The following is a 23,648-nucleotide window of genomic DNA, read 5'->3' as shown; positions in this document are numbered from 1 at the left end:
ACACGAGGCTCAAAAGACTTGGGTTTGTACTGGGACGGCTTCTGTTCTCTGTTTGCATTTGTTAGGCAAATTAGAGCTAGAGCTCAGAAGGCAGAAAACAAAGGTGCATGGAATAGCCAGTAATGGATACTTAGCACTAATCACCATGTGAGAACACACAGCTAAACAGGTAGTGTTGACACACAGAACACTACAGCTATATGAAAAGCTATGTTTTAAAGAGGCCGCCCCCCAAATGAACATATCCTAATGTTAAAGCTGAGTGTGCAAACCCAAAGCCGTTTGGGTTTGCCCGTTTTGTGACCCACATCAACAATGTGGAAAGCTCAATGAAGTTTTTACAAGTGGCAATCAGAGCGTGCAGTAGAAAAGTTTCAACTCTGAGGTTTACCTCTTAGATCAGGCTCCACCCTTCTTCTCCCCACCTGTCCTGCACATCCTTCCCGAAGGCGGCTGTGCAGTGGGGAACTGATGGGCCTTGGGGATGGAACTGGGCTGAGATTTTGGAGCATTCATTTACTATCTGTGTGACCCTGAGCTATTTATCTGGAGCCCCGGCTCCCGTTAGTAACCTTGGGATTAGGAATACCTGCCTCATAGGACTGCTGTGAGAAATGAATGGGATCCTGCATGTGCCTCACGGTAAGGGTTGGATAAATCTTCATTTTCTCAGTTCTTTCCTCTTAATTTAATGGAGTTTGAAGATGGATTATCTCTTGACTCTGGCTAGCCATGTGTGTCACTGATGTATGGAGAGAGTAATCATCAATTACACATAATTAACAATCAATTTCACGTGGATTTACCATGACATCTGTGTTAATCTCCGTTAGAATTTGCTTACTGAGGATGGTAAGCGCCTTGTTTTTCAAAACACTGAGTATAATGCTGTAAAACCTAGGCAAAGTAAAGAAACATTAATATAGGACAAATAATTGTTTTCCCCCTAAAATACAGCATAACCTTTTGAGATTTTGGTCTGAGGGGACAGGCTTAACACTTCAAACCACTGTTTTATGATGAGCCCTTTCCCAGACTGATGAAGGCCAATTTTGGTTTGAATGTTCCTTTTAACTTTTTGTGTCACCATTTTTCCATTTTTGCCTTTTCACTTCTCCACTAACCCAGTCACAGCCCTGTTCACATTTACTATTGATTTGGTTTTCTTACAGGAAGTTACCATCCTTTTTCTTTTTGTACAAAACGAATATATACTGATTATAAGGAAAAACCATGTATATATATATAAACCATCTGAAATTACTATTAATATCATCCCTGATCTCCACCTTTACGCTGAGAGGCAGACAAGGAGCTGTTGCCATCCCCACTTCACCGATGATGAGGAAGATGACAATGACAATGGGGATGACACTAACTATCTCCATTTATTAAGCATTTACTATGTGCCGGGCACTGTTCTGATTGCTTAATCTGTATTAACTTAGCTTTATTTTTTCTCTTAGCACTTACACCTGCCATACTATATATTTATTTGTTTATTGTCTGTTTCTCCTCCCTAGAATATAAATGCCCTGAGAGGAAGTAACAGGGTCTGTTTTTATTCACATCTATTATACATCCCCAGTACATCTACAAGTAGCTGGCATGGTAGGAGGCATTCAAAAACTGTGGAATAAATAAACTAGTTTTCCTAACAACATGGGTGAGCCTTATCCAATACACTGAGGGCCTGAATAGAATAAAGAGCTGAGTAAGAGAGCATTTGCTCTCTCTGCCTGTCTTCGAGGTGAGACATGGTCTTCTCCTGCTTTGGACTTGAACTCGGGCTGGAACTTACACCATCAGCTCTCCTGGTTCTCAGGCCTTTGGAAGGACTGGAACTACCTTCTAGCTCTCCAGCTTGCTGCCTGCTGATCTGGGGACTTCTCAGCCTCCACACTGCACGAATCAACTCCTTATAATCAATTTCTCTCCCATATTGATCTATCTATCTGTCTATCTATCTATCTAATCTCCTATTGGTTCTGTTTCTCCCAGACTAATACAGATGCCCAGATTGGCTAAGTGAGCTGAGATTCAAATTCAAGTTCAATGAGTCCAGTCAATTCTGTTTCCTTAAAGCACAGCAGTCTCCCTGCTTTCTTAACCCTACTTTAGTTCTCTTTCACATGTTAAACTGAAAAGGAAGTTAATTAGTGGATTAGACTTAGAAAGGGAATTTGAAGATCTCGGTTCACTCTTACTTTTTAGCCCAATGAGTCCCATCTGTTAGATCTTCTTAAAAAATTTTTAACTTCTTAGTTTTTTCTGTTGTTGGTTTTGTATTTTTTCATTTTATTTCTTTTTCCTTTTTGTTAGATCATTTAAATGAACATTTCTAAGAAGTACAGGTTGCCAGTGAGACACATGTTCAATTTTTCACCTATGTTTTTGTTAAAGCAACATTAATGCCATTGATTTAAAAAAAATACAAAGGAGCAAGTGATAAATGGCTTAGGTGCTTTGTGTTGTTAGGGTGGCATTAACATTTAGAGATCTTTGTTAGAGAATGGTTTCCCAAAACTATGGCAACAGAGATAAAATGACAGACCCACAGAGGCTCTGGAGCCAGCCCTGGACTTGAGATCCCACTCTACTACTTATTGTGCAACCTAGGCAAGCCTCTCTGAGCCTTAGTTTCCTCATCTGTGAAATGGGGATAATGATAGTATCTGCCTCATAGAGACACTGTGAGGATTACATAAAATAATGCGTGTGCTTAGCACAATAACTAGCCGTATATAATAAGCATTTAATAAATGTTAGCTACTTTGAAAGGCATGTCTAGTTACCTAAAAAATATCTCCCTTTCTCTCTCAAATTAACAAAATCCTCAATTTTTAACTGGCTGTCAATGAGTTGGCCAACTAAAAGACTGTAACTCCCAGACTTCCTTGAAGCCTGTGAAACTGTGTTTCTAAGTTCTGGCCAATGAGATGTATATGAAAGTGCTATATGGAACCTTCATTAAGTCTTCGTAAGAGACAGAGGACCTGCCCTTCTTTCCTTTCTCCATTCCGTTTCAGGAAAGCAGATGTAATGGCTAGAGCTCCAGCAACTATCTTGAACTCTAAGAACAAAGATACAATTATGTTTCTCTGAACAGTGTATTAGGGGGAGCCTGATTCTTTGATGGCTTTATGTAACCTCCATACCAGTCCTGTGCTGCCAACCTCTGAACTCCTTTTATGTGTGAGAGAGGTTAAACTTCTATCTTGTTTATGCCATTATTCTGAGTACCTCTGTTACTCAAGGCCCAAGTAATCCTAACTGCTGTGGCTGGCCCATGTGGTAGGTTCAAAACCACTCTGAGGCCCTGTTTCTGTAAATAAAGGCAAGGTTGAGGCAAAAATATAGAAAAGGAGATGCATGTCTTCAAAGCCTTTCCTCTCCTTCCAGACGGCACTCAGACGCCACCATCCTCTCTCTCCTGCTCAGAGGTCCAGGCCTTCATGCCCCATGGATACAACCCATTCTCAAAGAATCTGATGAAACTCGGTTCATTTTAAGGTAGAAATGATCATAAGGCATCTCTTTCTATTTGTCCTGGGCATTTGTATTTTATTTAAGACAAAGCCTTCTGATAGAATGCTTGGAATAATCAATAGACCTGTGAGAGAACTATTTTGGGGCAGGGAAGCCCACACATAAGGCTACTGCCCACCACTAAGGTTGGACTGTAATTTAATAATAAGCATTCCTCTGGTTTAAGGAAGTTAATGTACCTCTCAAAAAGGAGCTCACCTTCAACTCCCAAGGAGTATCAAGGGTTGTGAGAAAGGGAGGAGTGAATATTTGTTTGAAAAGGCAATTAAATTGCATCCTCAATTCACTCAGGCTACATATTTTACACCTTACTTCAACAATCATTATTACGTCATCAGTTGTAAAAAAATTCTATGCATGATGCAACCCAGAAGGTAATTTATTCGTGACCAGTCAGTGGATGAATAAAGAACCTAAACCGCATTCCCCCAAACCTTGGTCCCCTGTTCAAACACTCCTCACTTTTTCTTCCTTTCTGAATGTAAACTGAATATATATAATGGACAGATTTCATTTGAACATGACAGAATTTATGTATCTGAATTTAAATTGCAAGAGAGACCATCTTTCAGAGTAAAAAGTGTGTGTGTGTCTGTGTGTATGATAAGATGGTCTTTCCCCACAGAACATGACATCTGACCTCAAATGTGCATGCTCTCTGGTTTGGTTAAAGTAAAATTATCTCCCAAGAGCTCAAAGTGATCTACAGACTACCTAATTAAAACCTCACTGCCTGTCTCCTCTATGCCTTGATTCCTCAACTGATTCATAGATTAAATGACTGACAGGGTTATTTAAACTCTGGTGACCTTTTCTAGAATCTGGCTCCTTCAGGCTTTCAGACTGATACTGATGAGAGGTTTGAGGAGTTATCAACTTACTTGATTCAACTATAGCGTCTCCTAGATATCTAATTCCACTTGATAGGCTGAATCCAGGAGAAATTTCTCTATACACAGCTCTCACTGAGATAAAATTTTCATGACATTCTACCAAATTTTCTTGTATTCAACAGTCAAGTTTATCTTCTCCAGTGTTGCTCTGACTAGTATTACTAGTTCCAGACCATAAACAACAGGCTCTTGTTTATGATGCCATGACAACCAGCAGATTTCTTGTTTAAAGTATTAGAGACTGATTTATATTTCTAGGTAAAACAATGCCCAAGCGAGGGGAACCACAAGGAAGGTGCCAGGAAGCCCTCATCTTAAAATAGTTCAATGGAAGAAGACAGAGTTTCTTCTGTGGAAGTCTCAGAGGCACAATGCTGATTTAACTTTTAAATGCTACATCCAGGATTTCTAGAAATGGTTGATACCTTAGGTTATCAGAAATTAATAAATCACACCAAGCGTGGGCTAATAAATGGCCTTTTATATGGATATGACCTTATAACATGAGGCTTTTGCACATAAAGTTAAAGGTTTCTGAAGGAGGAACAAGCAATTAGAAACTGTCAAGTTAATTCAAAAGCACAGGTGTAGCAAACATGCTGCATAAAAACACAAATTTATCACACATGTAGAATAAAACTGGAAAGAGGATTTTATAAGAATATCACTCATTTTATAAAGTTTAAAACTACAGGTTCTTTTAATTAGCAAGTATCAGTGGAGCATTAAAAGCAATTTAATTCACAAAACTGTACTTTACACACTTGCTTTTTAGGAACAAATGAATTTGTAAATCAAGAAACCTATTTTAATAAGTTTCAGGTTTAATTTGCCTGTAAAGAAAAATTCAAATAATCTTGTGTAATGAAAATGCAAACATCTATAGTTAGAACAAATTAACATTACTCAATTCTCATTATGTTGCTCTCTTATAAAATAAAAACTCATCCAATTCCTCCAAAAGGAATTTGTATTTAATAATATGATCATTAATTATAAAACAAAATATACATAGGCATATGACTAATCACTGATTTTGTTTTTTTAATAGTTCATCATTTAATTTCTTCTGATTATATGCATTAACCTGAAAAAACTTAAATTCAGAAAAGCAAACTATTGCCAAGAAGGAAAAATAGATACCCTTCCCCCTCAATATTCTGGAACTGAATATATGAATAGATCACATATAATCCAACCACATAAAAACATTCTTTTTGGGACAACTATAGTCCAGTTTCTTAAAGTGTTCTGACTGCATATACATATTTACTTGAAACAGTCTCGTGCCATCTATTCACTCGGTTCCACATTTCTACCAGACAAGCAACCATCAACACTCTAGCTTGGAATGAGTTCTAGTAAGAGAAGTGTTTCTGCAAACCAGAATTCTACACCAGATTTTTCCAAAAGAAAGATTACAGTGCTTACCGTATAGAGCTCGTTAAGAACCTTCATTAAGTCCTCATGAAGTTGGAATGCAATCTCTTTGCTCTGCAATGAGAAAAAATTAACAATATTAAAAACTGTAACAGAAACTTGTTTCTAGATGACTTACATCTTAAGAAGTCCACTGGCTAAAAATAGAAGAATGTGTATAACACAATGGAAGGCCAGCACGACCCTGATACAATAAACATCTTTGATCAAATGGCCCTTTCTAAATACCAGATGTGTGCACCAATGGTTACCACTGGCTGGACAGAAGCAAAGAAGTGGACAGTGTGAATGGCTCTCCCACCATCCAAATCAGACTTTATCAAGAGCGAGAAAAAGGAGGGTGAGGCGCCATGCTTGTTCAGAAGTTGAGCTGCAGAACTTAAGGCATGAAAAGATGAATTCCAGCATCTTGCTTCCCATCTCAGTATCATCACAAGGGAATTCTGCAGTGTTGAGTCCCCAGAAGTTAAGTTAGAAACCAAAACGGAAATTTACTCTCCCTTTCCAAAATAACTATGTGACCGACTACAAAATTTTTTTTTAATTAACGCATAGTTCATTTACAATGTTGTGTTAGTTTCTGGTGTATAGCAAAGTGATTCAGTTATACATATACATATATATATGTATATATATATGTATGTATGTGTGTACATATATGTTCTTTTTCAGATTCTTTTCCATTATAGATTATTAAAAGATATTGAATATAGTTCCCTGTGCTATACAGTAGGATCTTGTTGTTTATCTATTTTATATATAGTAGTTTCTGTCTGCTAATCACAAACTCCTAATTTATCCCTCCCCACCTCTTTCCCCTTTGGTAACCATAAGTTTGTTTTCTATGTCTGTGAGTCTGTTTCTGTTTTATAAATAAGTTCATTTACATCACTTTTAAAGATTCTACATATAAGGGATATCATATGATACTTCTCTCTCCCTTTGACTGACTACAATTTTAATTTTAAGAAAACACTTTCACAGTAGTGAGTTGGTAAGGCCACTTATGCTCCACATACTTTTTGCCTCTGCATTTATTATTGTTATTTTTTCATTAAGACAAAAAAGAGAGTTTTACTTTTCCACTCAGTGGGTAAATGACAGCATTTAAGATATCCTTCCCTAGGCTAATTCTGAGGGTTTGACAGAGGAGTATTTGAATTTTTTTTTTCAGCAAAATCTGTAAGTTAACTTTAAAGGAAATCATATATCCAAATTACTTTTCTTTTTTTTTTTTTTTTTTTTTTTTTGCGGTACGCGGGCCTCTCACTGCTGCGGCCTCTCCCGTTGTGGAGCACAGGCTCCGGACGCGCAGGCTCAGTGGCCATGGCTCACGGGCCCAGCCGCTCCGCGGCATATGGGATCTTCCCGGACCGGGGCACGAAGCCGCGTCCCCTGCATCGGCAGGCGGACTCTCAACCACTGCGCCACCAGGGAAGCCCTTTTTTCCTGTTTTGAGTTCAGTATTCAGTCAGGTACAGAAAACGGAAAAAAATGTGTAGCATGGCTTAAGCTATAGTTTGAGACAATAACAACAGCATCCATGGTTCATTTATGTGTCTCCTGCTGGGCTGTCAGGACTGGGAGTGAGGGCCATATCTGTATCAGCTCTGCGACCCCAGTGTCCTGCACAGTGCTTGGGCATGAGGCCAGAACTAGGGTGAGGCAAGTGGGGTGCCGAGGGTATGCAATTTAAGAAGACACTAGTCCAGGTCCCGCTTGGGCACAAAGGAAGCTTCCAATCAGCACTTGCTAAATGAATCTGTAAATAAGGTGAAATACTGTTGTTTGTGTGATTTGCTGAAGTAGTTACTGCCTTTGGTGAAGGCTGGCCACTGGTGAGAGGGCAGAAAAGAAAGGCCCATAGACCACCCTTAATAAAATCAGAGGATCTAGATGAAACACAGTCCATCTGCCAACACTAGGTCATTGGGTTAGGCCTCCCTTAAAAAAGGCCACATGTGTTGAAGCAAAAATTGTGAACATAAAATAGTGTGGGAAGATGACATCAGAGCAATAGCTAAACGTTGAGAAATTCAAGTTCGTTAGCTGCATTTGCCCCTGGGTTTTCTTGGAGCGATAAAGGGTGCTGGTGTTTATCGAGCTCTGAAAGATTTAAAATCCCTACACTTGAGTTAGAGATTTTTATGTTTTGCTATGTCCCTGCTATGTGAAGAGGTGGGTTAAGAATCACTGAAGGGTGAAAGGGAAGTCACAAGTGAGCAAATGAAGCCAAATGAAACTCATTTTATTTCCCTTAAATCTTGGCTATTCTGACTATATACATTACACTGCAATCTCCTATGACTTCAGCTTGGTGTTATTTTAATATCATATTTCATTCAAGGATCTGAGCTACCAATTCAGAACTCTCTAATGGGATCAAAGGCTACCAAGTAACTCTGCTCAGCTGCCCGCATTTCAGGTAGCAAGTCCAAAAAGAAAATATTTCTTGGCTAAGACTTTAGAACAATAACCTCCAAAATCCCTTAGGTCCAATTAACTGCAAGCCAAGAATATTTAGGATCATATTGAACACTTGGGTTTGGGGCGATAAGAGCCTGCTAAACCAGCCAAGTCAAATACCTTACAACAGCAAAATGGTTCTTTGTACATTTCACATTTTACAAGATTTTAGGTAATGAGGTAGAGGAAGTCGGGCAAAACAGACATACTGTTCTCTGCTGAGCACACGCTCACATTTTTGGTTCACCTTTCCTCGGAGGCCCTGAAATATAAAACATCTGTCTGGGAGGCAGTATAGAATAACACTTCGAAGCAAGGACTCTGGAGTCACAATGCTGGGACTGAAGTCCCAAAGGCTTTGGACTCCCCTGTGCCTGAGTTTCCAGATCTATAAAAGGAATGTAGTCATGGTACCTACGTCATCCGGTCGGTGAGAGCATTAACCAGATGACACATACACAGAACTCAGAATGGTACCTAACACACAGTAAACATCCCACAAATGTTATAATTATTTAATTCTTTCCCAGACACTGTAACGGGTAACTCCCTTGAGTGAAAAGCCCACATGGTATTCTTCCTTCTTTTGGTCTCTACGGACACTTATTCCATTGACTTCCACATAGGAAGTTCTTGGCAGATATCGGTTGAATTGAATTGGATGTCCTTCACCCCACTCCCCATTACCCTGGCCTTTAGATCCACGCAAGTGACCTCTGATTTGGAAGGGCCTCGAGTATTGTGCTCCAGCCCTTGAGCCCTTCTTACATCCATACACCCTTGCCGCACATGTACACTGAACTTATCTATGTTCCATTTTCGTGGGTATACTACTGGTGGTACCAGATGAATTAATCAAACATCTACTAGGAAATGGATAATTCCTCAAGCCAATGGGATAAGATATATACAACTCATGAAAGAGGCCGTTAAGGAGCCAGGCTTCAGTGGGAACTTTAAATTCTGTGAGAAGTTGGTGGCAAGTTATTTTCAGGTAGGTAGAGCCCCAGCTACCCTCATGACACATCACCGAAGTTTCCGCCTGGATGTTCGCTTTGAATGACAGTCTAAACTCTCCGTGGCCTAGTCAGTAGCCTCGAAATTAACCATTTTCTCCCCGCCCTGCACCACTCCTTTTGCCTGCAAAAACTGTTAAAAGAATTGGGCTGTGCTCTGAAACACTAGACCATGTGACTGAAGGGTGAAGCATGAATTTGCACACCCTTTTGTTCACAGATACCCGGGCCAGACAACATCAAGTCCTAGTCTGAGTGCTGGGGGCTTGGTCCCTGTCCCCATGGCATAGAAGCAACGACAAGATCACCTCATGTTATCCCCACCCCCAACTTTAAACATGTCTCCAATTTATTACAGTAACAGTGAAAAACAGTCCTTTCTTCTAAATACGACTCTGGACCCCAAGAGAAGCAATCTTAAAACAAAACACATCTGATGTGGCACACAGGATGCTGACATACTCAACTAATGCACTGAAACCCTTTAATTAGAAAATATCTGGATTATCAAAAGTCCATCAAAATTCAATAGGTTTAAGTATACCTCTGGATTCTATTTCATTAAAAATTTGAAAACAGTGAGAGCAGACCCTTGACCCTTGACCCTTGACCAAGAGCTGCTAGGTAAGAAAAAGGATACGGGTATTAAGGAAAGCAATCAATGCTCCCTTTGTACAAGAGAAAAAAATAACGTTATGAAATGATATATGCTTGAAATAAAGTATTTTTCATGTTATTTGCGATTGGCTGATTAAAATTACTTTTGCCCAGGGAAGGAGAGTCCCCTCCAACTGCAAGGTATGGAGTTGAAAAAGCGAACAGGTTTTTTTCCCCCATTCTGTGGGCCTATATAAGTTCAAATGATGGTAAAAACTTCTAATGCATTGCAATAGGATTCTAGGATTCTGACCCAATAGGATTCTAGGATTCTGACCAAGGGGAAAGAAAATGGTTAGAACCTCCATTCAGTTGACATTTATTAAATGTCTCCAATGTGTAAACCCAGAGTTGAATACCAAGTCAATTTCTAATTGTTTCCTATTCATTATCGCTTTGATGTTTCAGACAATTCAAATAAGTCCAAAATGAACAGTCCCAAAGTTTCCACCTTTTTCATTATAAAAATGAATTAAGTATATTGAATAATATTGGAAAAATAGAGAACAGAAGGCCAAAACTACCACCATTATAATTTGATGGGTATATTTCCTTCAAGTTTGTTTATCTAAACAGAGGTCTGAGTTGTAATCATTCTATAATAATAAAGTATCTTTTTTCTACTCTGCTTTCTTCCAGTTATCATATATTTTCCCATGTACTTATATAATTTTCAGAACATTATTACTGATTAAAATAACTACACAGTGAATGTATATTAACCATTCTTCTATTATGGTTTCCAATGTTTCCACTATTTTCCATCAATCATTCAATTACTTACTTATTCATTCAATTTCACCAATATATTTTAATCACCCTGAACTATTATCATGAATGCTGTTCTAAAGTCATACCTTGCATTCTGTGCTGTTGCCTCAGTGTCAATTCCCAGACATGAAATTACCAGGATAAAAGTATTGACATTTTAAAGACCCTGGATTCACATTGGAAGATTACTTTCTAAAAGGGTTATAATGAATTTATATCGCTTCCAGGACAATAGTGTCATTCATGTCAGAATCTGGGGTTCATCCAAGACTTGCTTCCTCTCCTTGAAAGAGAAGCCACCAATCCTATCTATTCTGGTTGATCTGTTTTTCTGTACGTCATGAGAATTTTTTTTTAAAGATAAAGACCTAGGGAACTCCCTGGCAGTCCAGTGTTTAGGACTCTGCCTTTCCACTGCAGGGGGCACGGGTTCAATCCCCGTCGGGGAACTAAGATCCTGTAAACTGCGTGGTGCAGCACCCTCCCCCCACCAAAAAAAGATGAAGAGCTAATTATGTCCTTCCTCTGATTAAAACCCATCAAATTCTTGCTATATTTTTTTCAGGATAGAGTTACAATTTCTTAAATCACTCATAACTTCCCCTGTCAAACTAGTCTACCTTACCTTCCACAGCTCTCAAACCACATCCTTTAGCCTGATAAGCTGCTCAGTCCCAGGTTCTACCTTCACATCTCTGCCTTCCCCATGCCGTCCTCATTGCCCAGACTCTGCTTCCTTCTCTGGCCTAGTACAATCCTACATGCTACTACTTTGTGAAAACTTTCTTGTAACTTTATCTTGTCCTTCAAATAAAGAAATTAGACCCTCCCTTCTTTTTGACTGTATAATACATTCATTCATTATCACTTCTAGGCTGTATGATTCAGTGGTTAGTTGTTCAAACTCTAAAACTGGATGCCTGTTTTCAAATTCTCTTGTCTGTGCATAAGTTAAATAATTTTGTGAGTTTCCTCAATGGCAAAAGAGAGATACCAACAGCCTCTACATCACAGGGTTTTATCGGGATGGTCCTTATTAAACACTTAACACAAAACCCAGCACACAGTTGAGTGTTAAACAGATGCCGCCCGTTATTATTACGCTCATCATGTTTCTTTTTCTCTTCATAAACAGAGGGTTTCTTTGAAAGCAGGGACTGTGTCCTAATCATTTTTGTGTTCCCAGGGCCTGCTGTGGTGCCTGGCACACTGTAGGTGCTCGATATACCTTTGATGAATGAATGGGACCCAGAGGTGAGTAAGGTATGGCTTCCTCCCTCCAGAGTCCACAGTCTCATGGAGGAGCTCGATGTGCCCAAACAGCTTCCTATACAGAGCACTGTGATAAGTGCTACACTGGGTGGACCCTGGCCAGTATCTCTATTCCTGGAGAACAGCAGGCTTGCTCCCTGGAACCTCCCAGAAAGGGGAGAAAGGAAGGCAGAAGAAAGAGCATAATTAATACAACCATAATTGAGTACATTGGGCAATCGATCAAGTGATCTATATGGTTGGATTAAATGACCAATTCAGAGGGCCTCTGGCCTCTCACAGAGTTATTTTTAAAGCAAATCTATTGTGATGACCAGTCAAGAAATCCTGACCTTATGCTGAGTCAGAGTGAGACTAAGAGAGAAGAAGGAAAACCAGATTAAATATTTAATGAGAGGCTTGCAAATGATTATAGTGTCTCACGCTCAGTGAGTTTTGGATGGAAATTCTGGTTAAAAGGGTCAGGCCACACCTCTACAGTGCGTGTGCTTTCACATTTCCAAAACCTCGTGTTCATGTGTCTTTATAATAATAGATTCTCTTAATTCATGTAAACTCTGAAGACAGCAGCAACAGCATCCCTCAAAATGCCTAATGCAAAAATTGGGGCTGGGCTTAATGGCCTGAAGCAAGCTATAATATTTATAGTGTAGTTGCACATTTCCTTTCTATCTGTCAAGGGACATGGATTTGTACTTATTAAAATCACAACTAAGTATCAGTGTATGGAATTAGCTTCATGATCTACTGCATTCCCAAGGCGAAAAATAATCAACATTCTTTTAGATAAAACTCCATGTCACTAGAAAATGTGGGAAAGTTAGAAAAAAAAATCATAGATACAGGGGAACCAGAGCTTCATTCTGAAACAAGACAAAACTTAACCTTAAAGGAAATATCTGGGGCATCTCCTAGAATATTTACTAATGTAACTGCTAGGCAAACGTGGCCTTCGACTGTGCTCAGCCTGTGAGCAGGCAGAAGTGCAAAGTCACGTACACCAGTGTCACTCATAACCACCCAGGTATAAAGAGCACTTGAACAGATTAAGTAACTCAAGACTGAAATTTTAAGTCCTACAGGGAATAAAGTAGATGAAACAATTATTATCATTTTCAGCTTGCACTTCCTTAACTCTTCAAGAAACACAATTTTTCATGCTAGGGATACTTCTCTACTCAAAATGGCGATACACTGGAAACACCATTTCAGTGCCTCTAAATGAATAATCACTTAGGCATAATTCTCAGTAGCGGATATAAACAAACCTACCTAATTAAAATCAGAACGTGTTATGAAACTCTGGTTAAGACTGTAACATAATTAACTAAAAACTATCAGAAATACATTTCCAGACCACTTTTCAATACGCTGAACTTAACAAAAATGTAATAACTCAGCTTTATTAACAATTCCTTAATATAATTCCTTAACAATTATCATAATAATACATCATCTTTAGTACATGAACCTGAGTCTACTAATTTATCACTAAAGACAACTGTCTTTCTCTCCTGTGACAGATGTGATTGTGCAAAGATCCCGTGTGACCAAAAGCTCACATCTATGGCACAGTGGGCTGGGGTTATGAGTATAACCTGTGGTCAAGCAAACTAGACCATATTGTGTAGGGAACCCATGACCTCAGTCTTAATGGCACTGTGGTAAAAAAAAATCCAGGGACTGTTTACAAAACTAAATAAAGTAAGTAGGAGATTTGTTCATTTATAAGTCATTCATTGAGTTAGTAAGCAAAAGGCAGAGATTCTTTGAGATACTGATAAAAGTTCATTTATTCATGTACACACTCATGCATTCAGTCATTCATTCCACCAGTTTATATGAGTACCTTCTATGTGCCAAAGATAGAAAAGTGGTCTTACATTTTAGTGAGAGAGGTAAACAAAACAATTTCAATTCAGTCTGATATATGCTCATTCAAACAATTTAAACCAAGTGAAATTTCTCTATATAACTCTTGAACCAAGCCCAAAATTTAATAAACCAATCTTCAAGAATTTATCCTAAATCAGAGATTTCCTTTAAAGATATATATTTATCCTAATATTAATAGTACCATCTCAGAACTACAACTCATTAATTGGTCTATAGAATTAACCATGTATTTAAGTAAAGGTAGCTTACGGAATAGAAAAAAACCCAAAAAACAAATTCCCATGGGCTAAGTGTCCTGTTCACCAAGAATTTGGTTCCTTGAATACTACCAGAGAATTTGAGAAAACACCTATGGCTAGTAGGCAAATGTACATGGGGTGACAGCCTACTTGAAGCAGGAAAAAACAAACAAACAAACCCCAAACCATCAACATAGATCCAGATTATTTATCGGTCAGATTATTTAAATATCTTTACTTCCCTGAGCTGTTTCCTCATCTGAAAAATGGAGAAGATTCCAATAATATACTCCCTAGGGTTCTTAAGAGGATTAAATGAGATATCCATTGTTACGTGCGTAACAAGGTGCCTGGCACATACCAAGCACTCCATAAATGTAACTGTCATGACGCTATTATCAGCTCAGCATCATATCCTTGTTTCATTTCATGAAGTCACCCTCCATTTTTCTAAATGCTAATGTAACAGTCTACTCATAGCAACTTTCAAATCAGTATGTCTCAGATGGTCACTTCAACCTAATTCAAGATTTACTTTCTAGAATACTTGTGTTTGAGGTACTATTATACCAAGGAGGATAAAGTCTATTCCAGAGAACACTGCAAAGCTACAAAGAAGCAGAACTCTTAATTCTGAGCAAGCCCTTGCTGACTTTAGACTGTTACGTCTTCCTTAGAATAAAGTAAAACTTGTCTCCACTTAAGTTCTACCAGTCAGTCTTAACTGTTAGAGACTTGTAGAGCTAGTTAATCTAAGCCATCTTCTACATGACAGGTCTTCAAATATTTGAGACAGTTACTATGTCCTAGCTAAGGCTTACTTTCTCTGTACCAAACATTCCCAGTGTCTTCAACTGTTCCTTATATGACACAGTTTAAAGAAATGAAGAGAGAATTCTCTTTGCCTCCCAGATAATTTTCACTGTCTTGGAGCTAGTGGCAATAAGGACACTTTCTTTATACTTCAAGGGGTAGAAGCTAAGATCTTGGGAAGATTAGGAGGCAACACACACCTCTCAGTGACTTGCATTTGCTTGCAATCACCCTGTTTTGTGGTGGCAGTCCAAACCCACAACTGCACAGTTAAGGTAAGCCCAAGAATCCTGGAATCACTGTTAGCTTTTTTTTTTTTTCTCCAACAGGCTAAAGAGCCATCAGATAAAGGAGCAGAAGCCTTACAATCTGATTAGGATGGACTGAATAAGAATGTCCTGGCTTTGAATTTCCAACAGATCTTTCATAAAACAACAAAAAGCCATTTGATTCATTCTTGATCTGCATGGATGAGATCTTTTTGAAGACAATATCATTATAAGTATGGAAATAACTCATGGTAGAGCAAAAATCATCACCCAGATTACTAATGCACCAGCTTCCTCACTAGGTTCCCCAAGACTGGTTTCTTCTCATCCCAATTTACTCCTCACAACGCTCTCAAAAAACAAAGCTGATTATGCCATATCCCTGACGCAAAATCTCTCTTGGCTTCCTTAGTTGTTTAGATGAAAACATACCAGTTCCTCAAACTGAAAATCAAAATTCTTGCATGCCTGCAGCCCTCACCCCCAACCTGCCTTTCTAGATCACAGGTAGCTGTTATCCCACTATGTACACTTTGCCGTGTTATAGGCTATACTCCTAACCCCAGCCAGCTGTGTAACTGATGTGAGCTTTAGGTCCAGGCCAAAAAGAGGTGGCCTACGATGACAATTCACTTCCGTTAAGAGTTGTGAAGAGGGGGCCAAGAGCCCCACCTACCGTCATCTTCCCCTAGCATCATTTCCTGGATACGTGCTAGTCTTGATCAGAACCCCAGGCCCTGGTCCTGTGCTGCTCTCTACATACATATAGAAGGTTGCACTTCCCCTAATTCCTCTGTAAAACCTCACCAAGTTTAAGACGTTGATCAAATGCCGCTCTCTCTGTGAAGCCTTTCTCCATTTTCCTAGGCAGTATGCCTTACTCAATCATCTGTGCCTTTGGTGCTCTTGGGTCCTATTTCTGTAAGAGCAGTTGCCAACTTATAACGTAATTTTTATCTCTATACTTCCTTTCGTTACTAGATTATAAGCCCCTCTGGAATACTAATTGAGGATTTGTGTCTTACTTTTGTGACCCTAGAACCCACCATTGTGCCTGTCACATAACGATAATCAATAAAGGTTTGATGAATGAATAATGAAATAGAATGTCTACTCTGTTTTGGAAAAGAGAACTGATTTCAGTAAAGCTAGGTTTCAGAAAAAAAGGAAATGAGAGGAAGAGTAGAAGTTGCAATGAATTTGTCATGACTGGTCAGTGTAATTGTAAGACCTCACCAAAAAATGAAAGATTATTTTAGCAGCCCCTTGCAATCTCTATCTTTAGAGCTAAAGAAATGAAATTTTAATGGCCATGTTTACTCAAGCCAGTGCACTAAGCCAATTATGGTTCTGTGTTCACTTGAAACTACCAAAGTGTAAAAAGTAAAAGTGGTGCATGTATTTATTTACTACTGTTATTGAACATTAGTGGGTTTTCTCAATCCATATAGTTCATATAGCCAGTGTCAAATTTTGTTAAGTTTCTAGATTGATCTGACAAAGTATTTAGTTGGTAAAATTTCTGCTTGTTTCTATTTAATTGCCTCTCTAATAAGAAAAAAATGTTTCCCTTTGACTGAGATTTAAAAGGTACTGAAATCAATCTGACAGCCACATTCAGTATTTGTTCGCAACTGCATATTTTTGGGTTGCTATTACTCAAGGTATCACAAGTGTTTCTTAATCCAAATATTTGCTATATGTGCAATATCCCCTAATATGGCATTTCTTGCAGCTGCTGGAAATCTTTTAGAATCCTACCACATGAAATTAAACAAAGTCTTCAAATGCTAAGAAACACTGGCTAGCAACCAGAATACTGTTCTCAGGTTGCTTCAGACTTTGTTGATCTCAACTACAGACACCTCGACCCATGGTATAGGAATGTTCTCTCATCAGTTCTTTTAAGAATGTAGTTTCCTTCTTGGATGAGGAGAATGGGTAAGGATTCAGTGTTCAAGGCTCTTTGAAAATGAACTTTCTTAAGTGCTGATCTTTTATGAATGACTGAACCTAAATAAACCTGGTACTGAATATATATATATATATATATTTTAAACTTCTCTTGATGGGAGATGAGAGACTGGGTGCCTTTGACCTACTCCATATTTGTTAATTTAATCTAGAGTTGTAAACCCTGTAATTGAAATGTAAACCAAATTGGAACATTTCTTTTAAAAAAATGTTTGGAAAAATGGAAAACTCAAGTTGGATTAATGGTTCTCAACTTGGTCCAATTTCCCCCCCAGGGGACATCTGGTGACATCTGAAGGAATTTTTGGTTGTCAAAACTAATAAGGTGCTACTGGCATTTAGCAGGTAGAGAAATCCACAGTCATCCAATTGTTCTTCCATCGGTAGTGTGTCATTTTTCTCTGGCCGCTTTCAATATATTTTTCTTTGTCTTTAGTTTTTGGTTTGATTATGATGAGTGTAGGCATGTACTTCTTTGGATTCATCCAGCTTGGGTTTTGCTGGCTTCTTGAATGGGTAGGCTTATCTTGTTTGCCAAAATTTGGGAAGTTTTGTTGTAATTATTTTTTCAAATGTTTTTTCTACCCACTCGCTTTCTCCTCTCCTCAGAGACTCTGCTGACGTGAATATCAGACCTTTTAGGATTGTCCCAACGCTCCCTGAGGCACTGATTATTTTTTTCCCAATCTTTTTTTCTGTTGCTCAGGTTAGATAATTTCTGTTAATCTATCTTTAAGATGAACTGAAACTCATCTCTTTCCTCTGTTATCTTTATTCTTCTACTGAAACCCATCTAGTGAGTTTTTAATTTTGGTTACTGTATTTTTCAGTTCTAAAATTTCCATTTGGTTCTTTCTTTTTTTTTTTTTTTTTTTTTTTTTGCTGAGACTTATCTTTCCATTCGTTTCAACAGTATTTTGCTCTCACTTCTCGGAACATTTTTATCATGTTTGCTTTAAAAGTCTTTGTTAGCTAATTGCACCATTTGTGTCCTTCAGGATCGGCCATTTATTGGTTGTCTTTTCCCATGTCAGCTGACGTTTTCCTGGTTATTTGTATGCTGAGTAATTGGGCTTATACTCTGGATAGTTTGAATATTATGTTATGAGACTCTGGGTTTTATTTAAACCACATGTAGAATGCTGATATTTTTGTTTTATCAGGAAATCAACCAAGTTGAATTCAGGATGCAAATTCTGACCGGCCTTCTACGGGGTGTGGTTTCAATATCCATACTGTTGCCAACACCTGTGTAGCACCCTTTGGATCTGACTTGCATATGCACCATTCAGTGGCCAGTCTGGAGCCCAGGCAGTGGTCTATCCCTTAGTTCAGCTCCCGAAGTCTTTGGTAGGTATACTACTTAAGATCAAACCCAAGCATGTGCAGGTCAGGAGAGAGCCCAGGAGTTAACAAAGAACTTCATGAGATTGCTTTTTAAACCTACACCCTCTCTGTAATCTCCCTAGTACTTTTTGGTCCCTTTGACACCCCCTTTCAGTCCTCAGCCCAGAAGCCTGGCACTTTAGTTATTCCACCCTGCCACAGACTTGCCATGACTCATTCCTCCTCTGATTTCTCTCTCTTAGGAAGTAGACAGCATGTGATAGTGCTGCTTAAATCCAGCCCTGTCAATACTGGGTCTTCTGAAATTTCTATTATGTGGCTGACACTTACCTCTGGTTTCTAATACAGATGTAAGTATTCATTATTTATTCATTCAATAAATATTTACACAGTACCTACTATGTGCTAGTCACTGTTTCAGTGAACAATACAAGATTCCTCCCCCTCAGAAACTTACATTTAAATTGAGGGGAGACAGAAAGTAAACAAATACTGAGTAAATACAAAATATGGCAGAAAGGGATAAGTGCTGGAGAGAAAAATAAAGTTAGGGAAAGGAGATGGGGGTAGAGACTTCCTTTCAGAGTAGGGTGGGAACGAATAGAGTGAGCAAAGAAGTATGGGATCTGCTTGAAGGTAAAAGGACTGTTCCAGTCTTTCCTATTTGTACATTTGATTAGTCACTGCAAAGAGAACTTGGGAGGTAAGGCTGTTGCAGCCCTTGTGCATGCCGCCATCTTGCTCAGAAGTTCCCTGATTTCATGTCTTCATTTTAAGCACCTGAATACTGTATATTCAAAGCACAGTTTTCAAGTGCACTTGGAGAATAGGCTAATTCTCCATTAATAAACAGCCTTTAGGGCTGAATTAGTTCCTGGATATAGTTCCCCACTTCTTTGTGGTAAACACTGACTGGTGTACTCGGGGCCAAGTTTCTTTAAGGTTTTAGTTTACAATGAATAATTGTTTTCTTTGTGTCTTATACAGTATGTTCATTGTACAAAAATCAGAAATTACGAATAATCAAACAGAAGAAAATAAAAGTAACTTAGAGATACCCATTTAAAATAATTTTGGTCTATATACTTTCAGATTTTTTTTTTTTTACCATAAATAAGTTTCAAGTGCTTTTTGAAAACCATTCTCAATGTAATTATGGGTTCAACTACTACATCAAGCTGTGTGACAAAACGTCCAACTTAGCTGACCTCACTGACCTCAGGTTTTGTAACATTATATCACTTTCCAGGAAGATAGACACATAACATCTGCTTAATATCATATTTAAAAGTCTTTAATGAAGCCTCTAAACTGATGGGGGATGCTCTTATCTAGTAACTCAGCTGCTAAATTTATGGCTAGGTCAATCACATATGTCCTGTTGTCACTAAATAATAAAGGCAACAACATAAATGCAAGAACAGCAGCACTGACAACTGCCATTTATTTATGTGCCAGCCATCCTGATAAGCAATTTATAAATACAAATTTAAAATAGTTTCTAAAATATTTCAGAAAAGCGCATCACTCTAAGAAACGGTAGTTTGGTTTTGATTTACTTCTAGAGAAACGAGCTAACCATAGGGTTGATAAAACTCAAGAGAACCAGCTAGTAGCATTAGCTTGAACGACTCTCACTTATTTAACCACTCCCCATCAATTATTAAGCTGTCCCTTGAGGCCACCAGAATACCATTTAATTCTTCTGCTACACTGCACTGAAATCCTTTGAAAAAGTTCCTCTTGTTATATTATTTACCACTGTTGCATCAGCATACTAAATCACATGTGGTAGCTCTCTGCTAATAAGTAGTCAGTTTATTTTTCAGGGGACAGATTGCTCCTTGGTAAATCACAGCCATGATCATCTTTACTCCAGAAAGGCAGAAAGTAAGAATTTCATCCAAAGCATGAAATTCTAATGCCACCCTCTGGCCTAATAATTCTACTTCAAGGAATGTAGCATAAGAAAAATATCAAAGATGTGTGAAAGATTTAAATGTCCTACAATGGGAAAAGCAACACGGCCGTGCTGACAGTGAAACATTATGCAGGCGCGAAGTATCCTATTTTAAAAGATTATTTCCAGACATGGGAAACGCTAACGATATGTTCCATGAAAAGGGCAGGTTCCCAGGCTATCTGCAATGAAATCTCAATTTTGTAAAATACATATGTATGTATGTTTATGTAGTATACATGTATGCTTATACATATGAATGCTGAAAAGATATAGCCAGAAATATTACCAGTAGGTAGTATTAATATGGGTAACTCATTTCCATTTTTATATTTTTTGGTGTTTTCTAAATTTCTACAATGAGTATGTATTTTTATATTCAAAAAGAAATAGACTCTCTTTTATATATAGATTTATATAGATTTGTACAATAGGAAAGACTTTTATTTATAGATCTGTAAAGTTTTCAGATTTTTTTTAAACTTAGGGACTTTTTCTTCAAAACAAGGTTAGAGCCTTAGAGATCTGTACTAGATTAGTATCATTTATTAACTCAAAGCATCTGCTTGAATATTAACTTATTTTAAATGGCCTAATTGAAAACACAGTGTTTTTTTTTTTTCTCCCATGAAATGTCTTTGTTTTCTTTCATACTAGGGTATTTAAATAGAATATGATTAGTTTTGATAAAAATTTTAAAATGACCTCAAATTTCCAAATCTTACTAGTAATTTCTCTTTCCTTTCAGATTAGGCCATACAATCAACAATACCAAAAGTGGGTTAATTTAATTCCTGTGAGTCTGAATCTGATAACCTACGGCATTTAGGCCAAAGTGAGGTCATTCTCAGTGGCTTGCAGCCAGTCTCTGCTGCTTTGAATCTCTGCCTATAACTTGGATGACTGACAGATTTTGCTGCCTCATCCAGAGCGATCATTCTTCAGGATTTTCATTAGAAATGAATGGGGCCAAGACCCACAGTGTCCCAGGCTCAGAAGTTTCTAACCTGTGCATTGTGTAACATCTCCAGTTACCACTGAAAAACACCAACACAGTTATAGTAACTACGAACTACCTAAGACGTACAGGCAAAGACAAGAAGACGTACCAGCCAGCCCAGCTCTGCAAATTATATCTGAGCCTTTTGTTTCCTCATCCCTGAAATGTGCCTTATAATCCCTGTTCATTGGGCAGCTGTGAGGGTGCATGAGTTAATGTGTGAAAAACGCTGGGCACGGTGCTGGGTGCACAGTTAAAATTCAGTTAAGTGGTAGGGTTATGTCATTATTATTGGTGAAGAAACAAAATAAATTATATTTGTACACATATCTATGCAAACCAAGAATAAAAACATTAATAATTTGAAAACAATCCATGGGGAAATGAGAGACTTGTAGATAATTTAAAACACACAGAGATAATTTAACATATTCAAAGGCTGCCATTTTATGGTGCTCCCTCTAAACTACATACTTCTGTTAATATTCGTAAACTTGATACAGAAGATCATGTGATAAGGTGCTTAAATAAAGTGATTATTGCAAGCTAGCTGTGGTCTTTCCTACATGGTGACTGCTGACGCTAATTACTTTATGTGTAACATACAAATCACACAATTTCTGGCTGCAGCGCCAACCCAGATGCAGACCACTCTTGAGTGTGAGTAATGGAAAGAAGGTGGCAAAATCTCATCACTCCAGCAGGCAGGGCTGGAGAACAGGGCAAGAGGCACCTCACTGCTTCTTGTTCTTCGGGAAGGACAGTAGGACTGATAATGAAAAACCCCTGTGTACAAGGAGTCTCCAATTTCTGACCTTCTCCTAAAACAGTAAAGCAGAAGGTATGAGAGTAAAAGCAGAGTCCTACTCTGTGCTCACATTGTCCATACCTAACAGAGGGTGTGGAATTGAATCACGCATTGTTGAATGAACGAAGAAATCAGTGAAGCCTCAAAGTTAAGACTGTCTATGTGAAACAGCTGTGGGGGACCTGAGAGGCACAGGGGGTGCTGCCCAACACAGGTATGCACTGTGTTATCCCCTAAGTTCCCATTAATTGTTGAAATGTGAGGACCAAAATTTTAATTCAGCTCCAAGCAAGGATGCTGGAGCATTTCTCAGAGTCTGTTTACAAACATGGTTTGGAACTTCATAATAAGTGATATACAAATACCATGTGATGATCTGGACGGTGTTCATCACAGTTGTGCTACGTAGTCTCTTTAGAATGAGGACACATTTAAGATAATGTCTGGTGTAATTTCACATTACATAATTATTGCAGGTGTAAGGAAAAAGTGTTTACAGTATAGATAATAACAAAGATAACAGCTAAAAATTAGTTAGACCATATTAGCATTAAATCTGGACACTGGGGTTAAGTAGCTTTCCATGCAGGACTCGTGAATCTCCACACAGGTGTCTGAAATAGGTTACTATTACAGATGCAGAAGCTGAGACTTGAATTAAGAGGTTTACAAACACTCCCAGGCCCACAAAGATAACAAGAGTGACAAAACTAACACTCATACGCAAAGTATCTGATGTCAGAGACTTAGAGATGAATCACTATGTTATTCTGACCAACAGGCTTCATCTACGGCTCTAAAGACCTAAATTTGAAATAGCTGATACTTGAATAATTGGGTATTATTATTTTTTTAAAGCTTCCCTTTTTTCACCCGTTGAAAACTGGCAAGCATAGGCAACTATTTCTAAAACTGGTTCTGATGTGATTAAAATTTAAGTCTTGAAGCTGCTGCCTATACCTATGCCTGGAATTAGGTACTCTTGTAAGTGTCTTCCTGATTATTATATCCATTTGGAAACAAAAACATTCCTAGAATTACCTGCTCCGAACTCCTTATTTGATAGAACAGTCTGGGTAAAAGGATTCTTGGTCAATGACTACACTGAATACGACACAGCTGTGTAAGAGGCCGTACCTGTCAAGCACCCAGCATCTAACTGGATCTCCATACAGACATGGGGTTATTTCTGAAAAACGAGTAAGTTGCAAAATCCGCTCCCAAGAAGAACAAGCATTATGCTCACTAAGGACTCCACAGAAGTTCTAAAGGTCAATT

The 23,648-nt window shown here is 38.3% G+C and overlaps 1 protein-coding gene and 1 long non-coding RNA gene across 3 annotated transcripts in view; one reads left to right on the top strand and one right to left on the bottom strand.

Annotated features, from left to right (window-relative positions):
• The window catches only part of SRGAP1 (SLIT-ROBO Rho GTPase activating protein 1), a 278,584-nt gene that overhangs the window by 109,748 nt on the left and 145,188 nt on the right, over positions 1-23,648 (bottom strand). For both annotated transcript variants that reach the window (XM_067697213.1, XM_067697211.1), the window contains exon 4: positions 5,874-5,936. In XM_067697213.1, coding sequence (XP_067553314.1) covers positions 5,874-5,936 — 63 coding nt within the window. The remainder of the gene's footprint in view (positions 1-5,873; positions 5,937-23,648) is intronic.
• LOC137202863 (uncharacterized) lies at positions 17,052-22,034 on the top strand. Its single transcript, XR_010932807.1, has 3 exons — positions 17,052-17,222; positions 18,845-18,952; positions 21,311-22,034. It is a non-coding gene; the product is annotated as an uncharacterized lncRNA (long non-coding RNA).

The sequence above is a fragment of the Pseudorca crassidens genome, chromosome 11 (genome assembly GCF_039906515.1).
Source record: "Pseudorca crassidens isolate mPseCra1 chromosome 11, mPseCra1.hap1, whole genome shotgun sequence".
Taxonomy (NCBI): domain Eukaryota; kingdom Metazoa; phylum Chordata; class Mammalia; order Artiodactyla; family Delphinidae; genus Pseudorca; species Pseudorca crassidens.
Note: the sequence above shows the minus strand (reverse complement) of the source record. Positions and strands in the feature narration are given on the sequence as shown.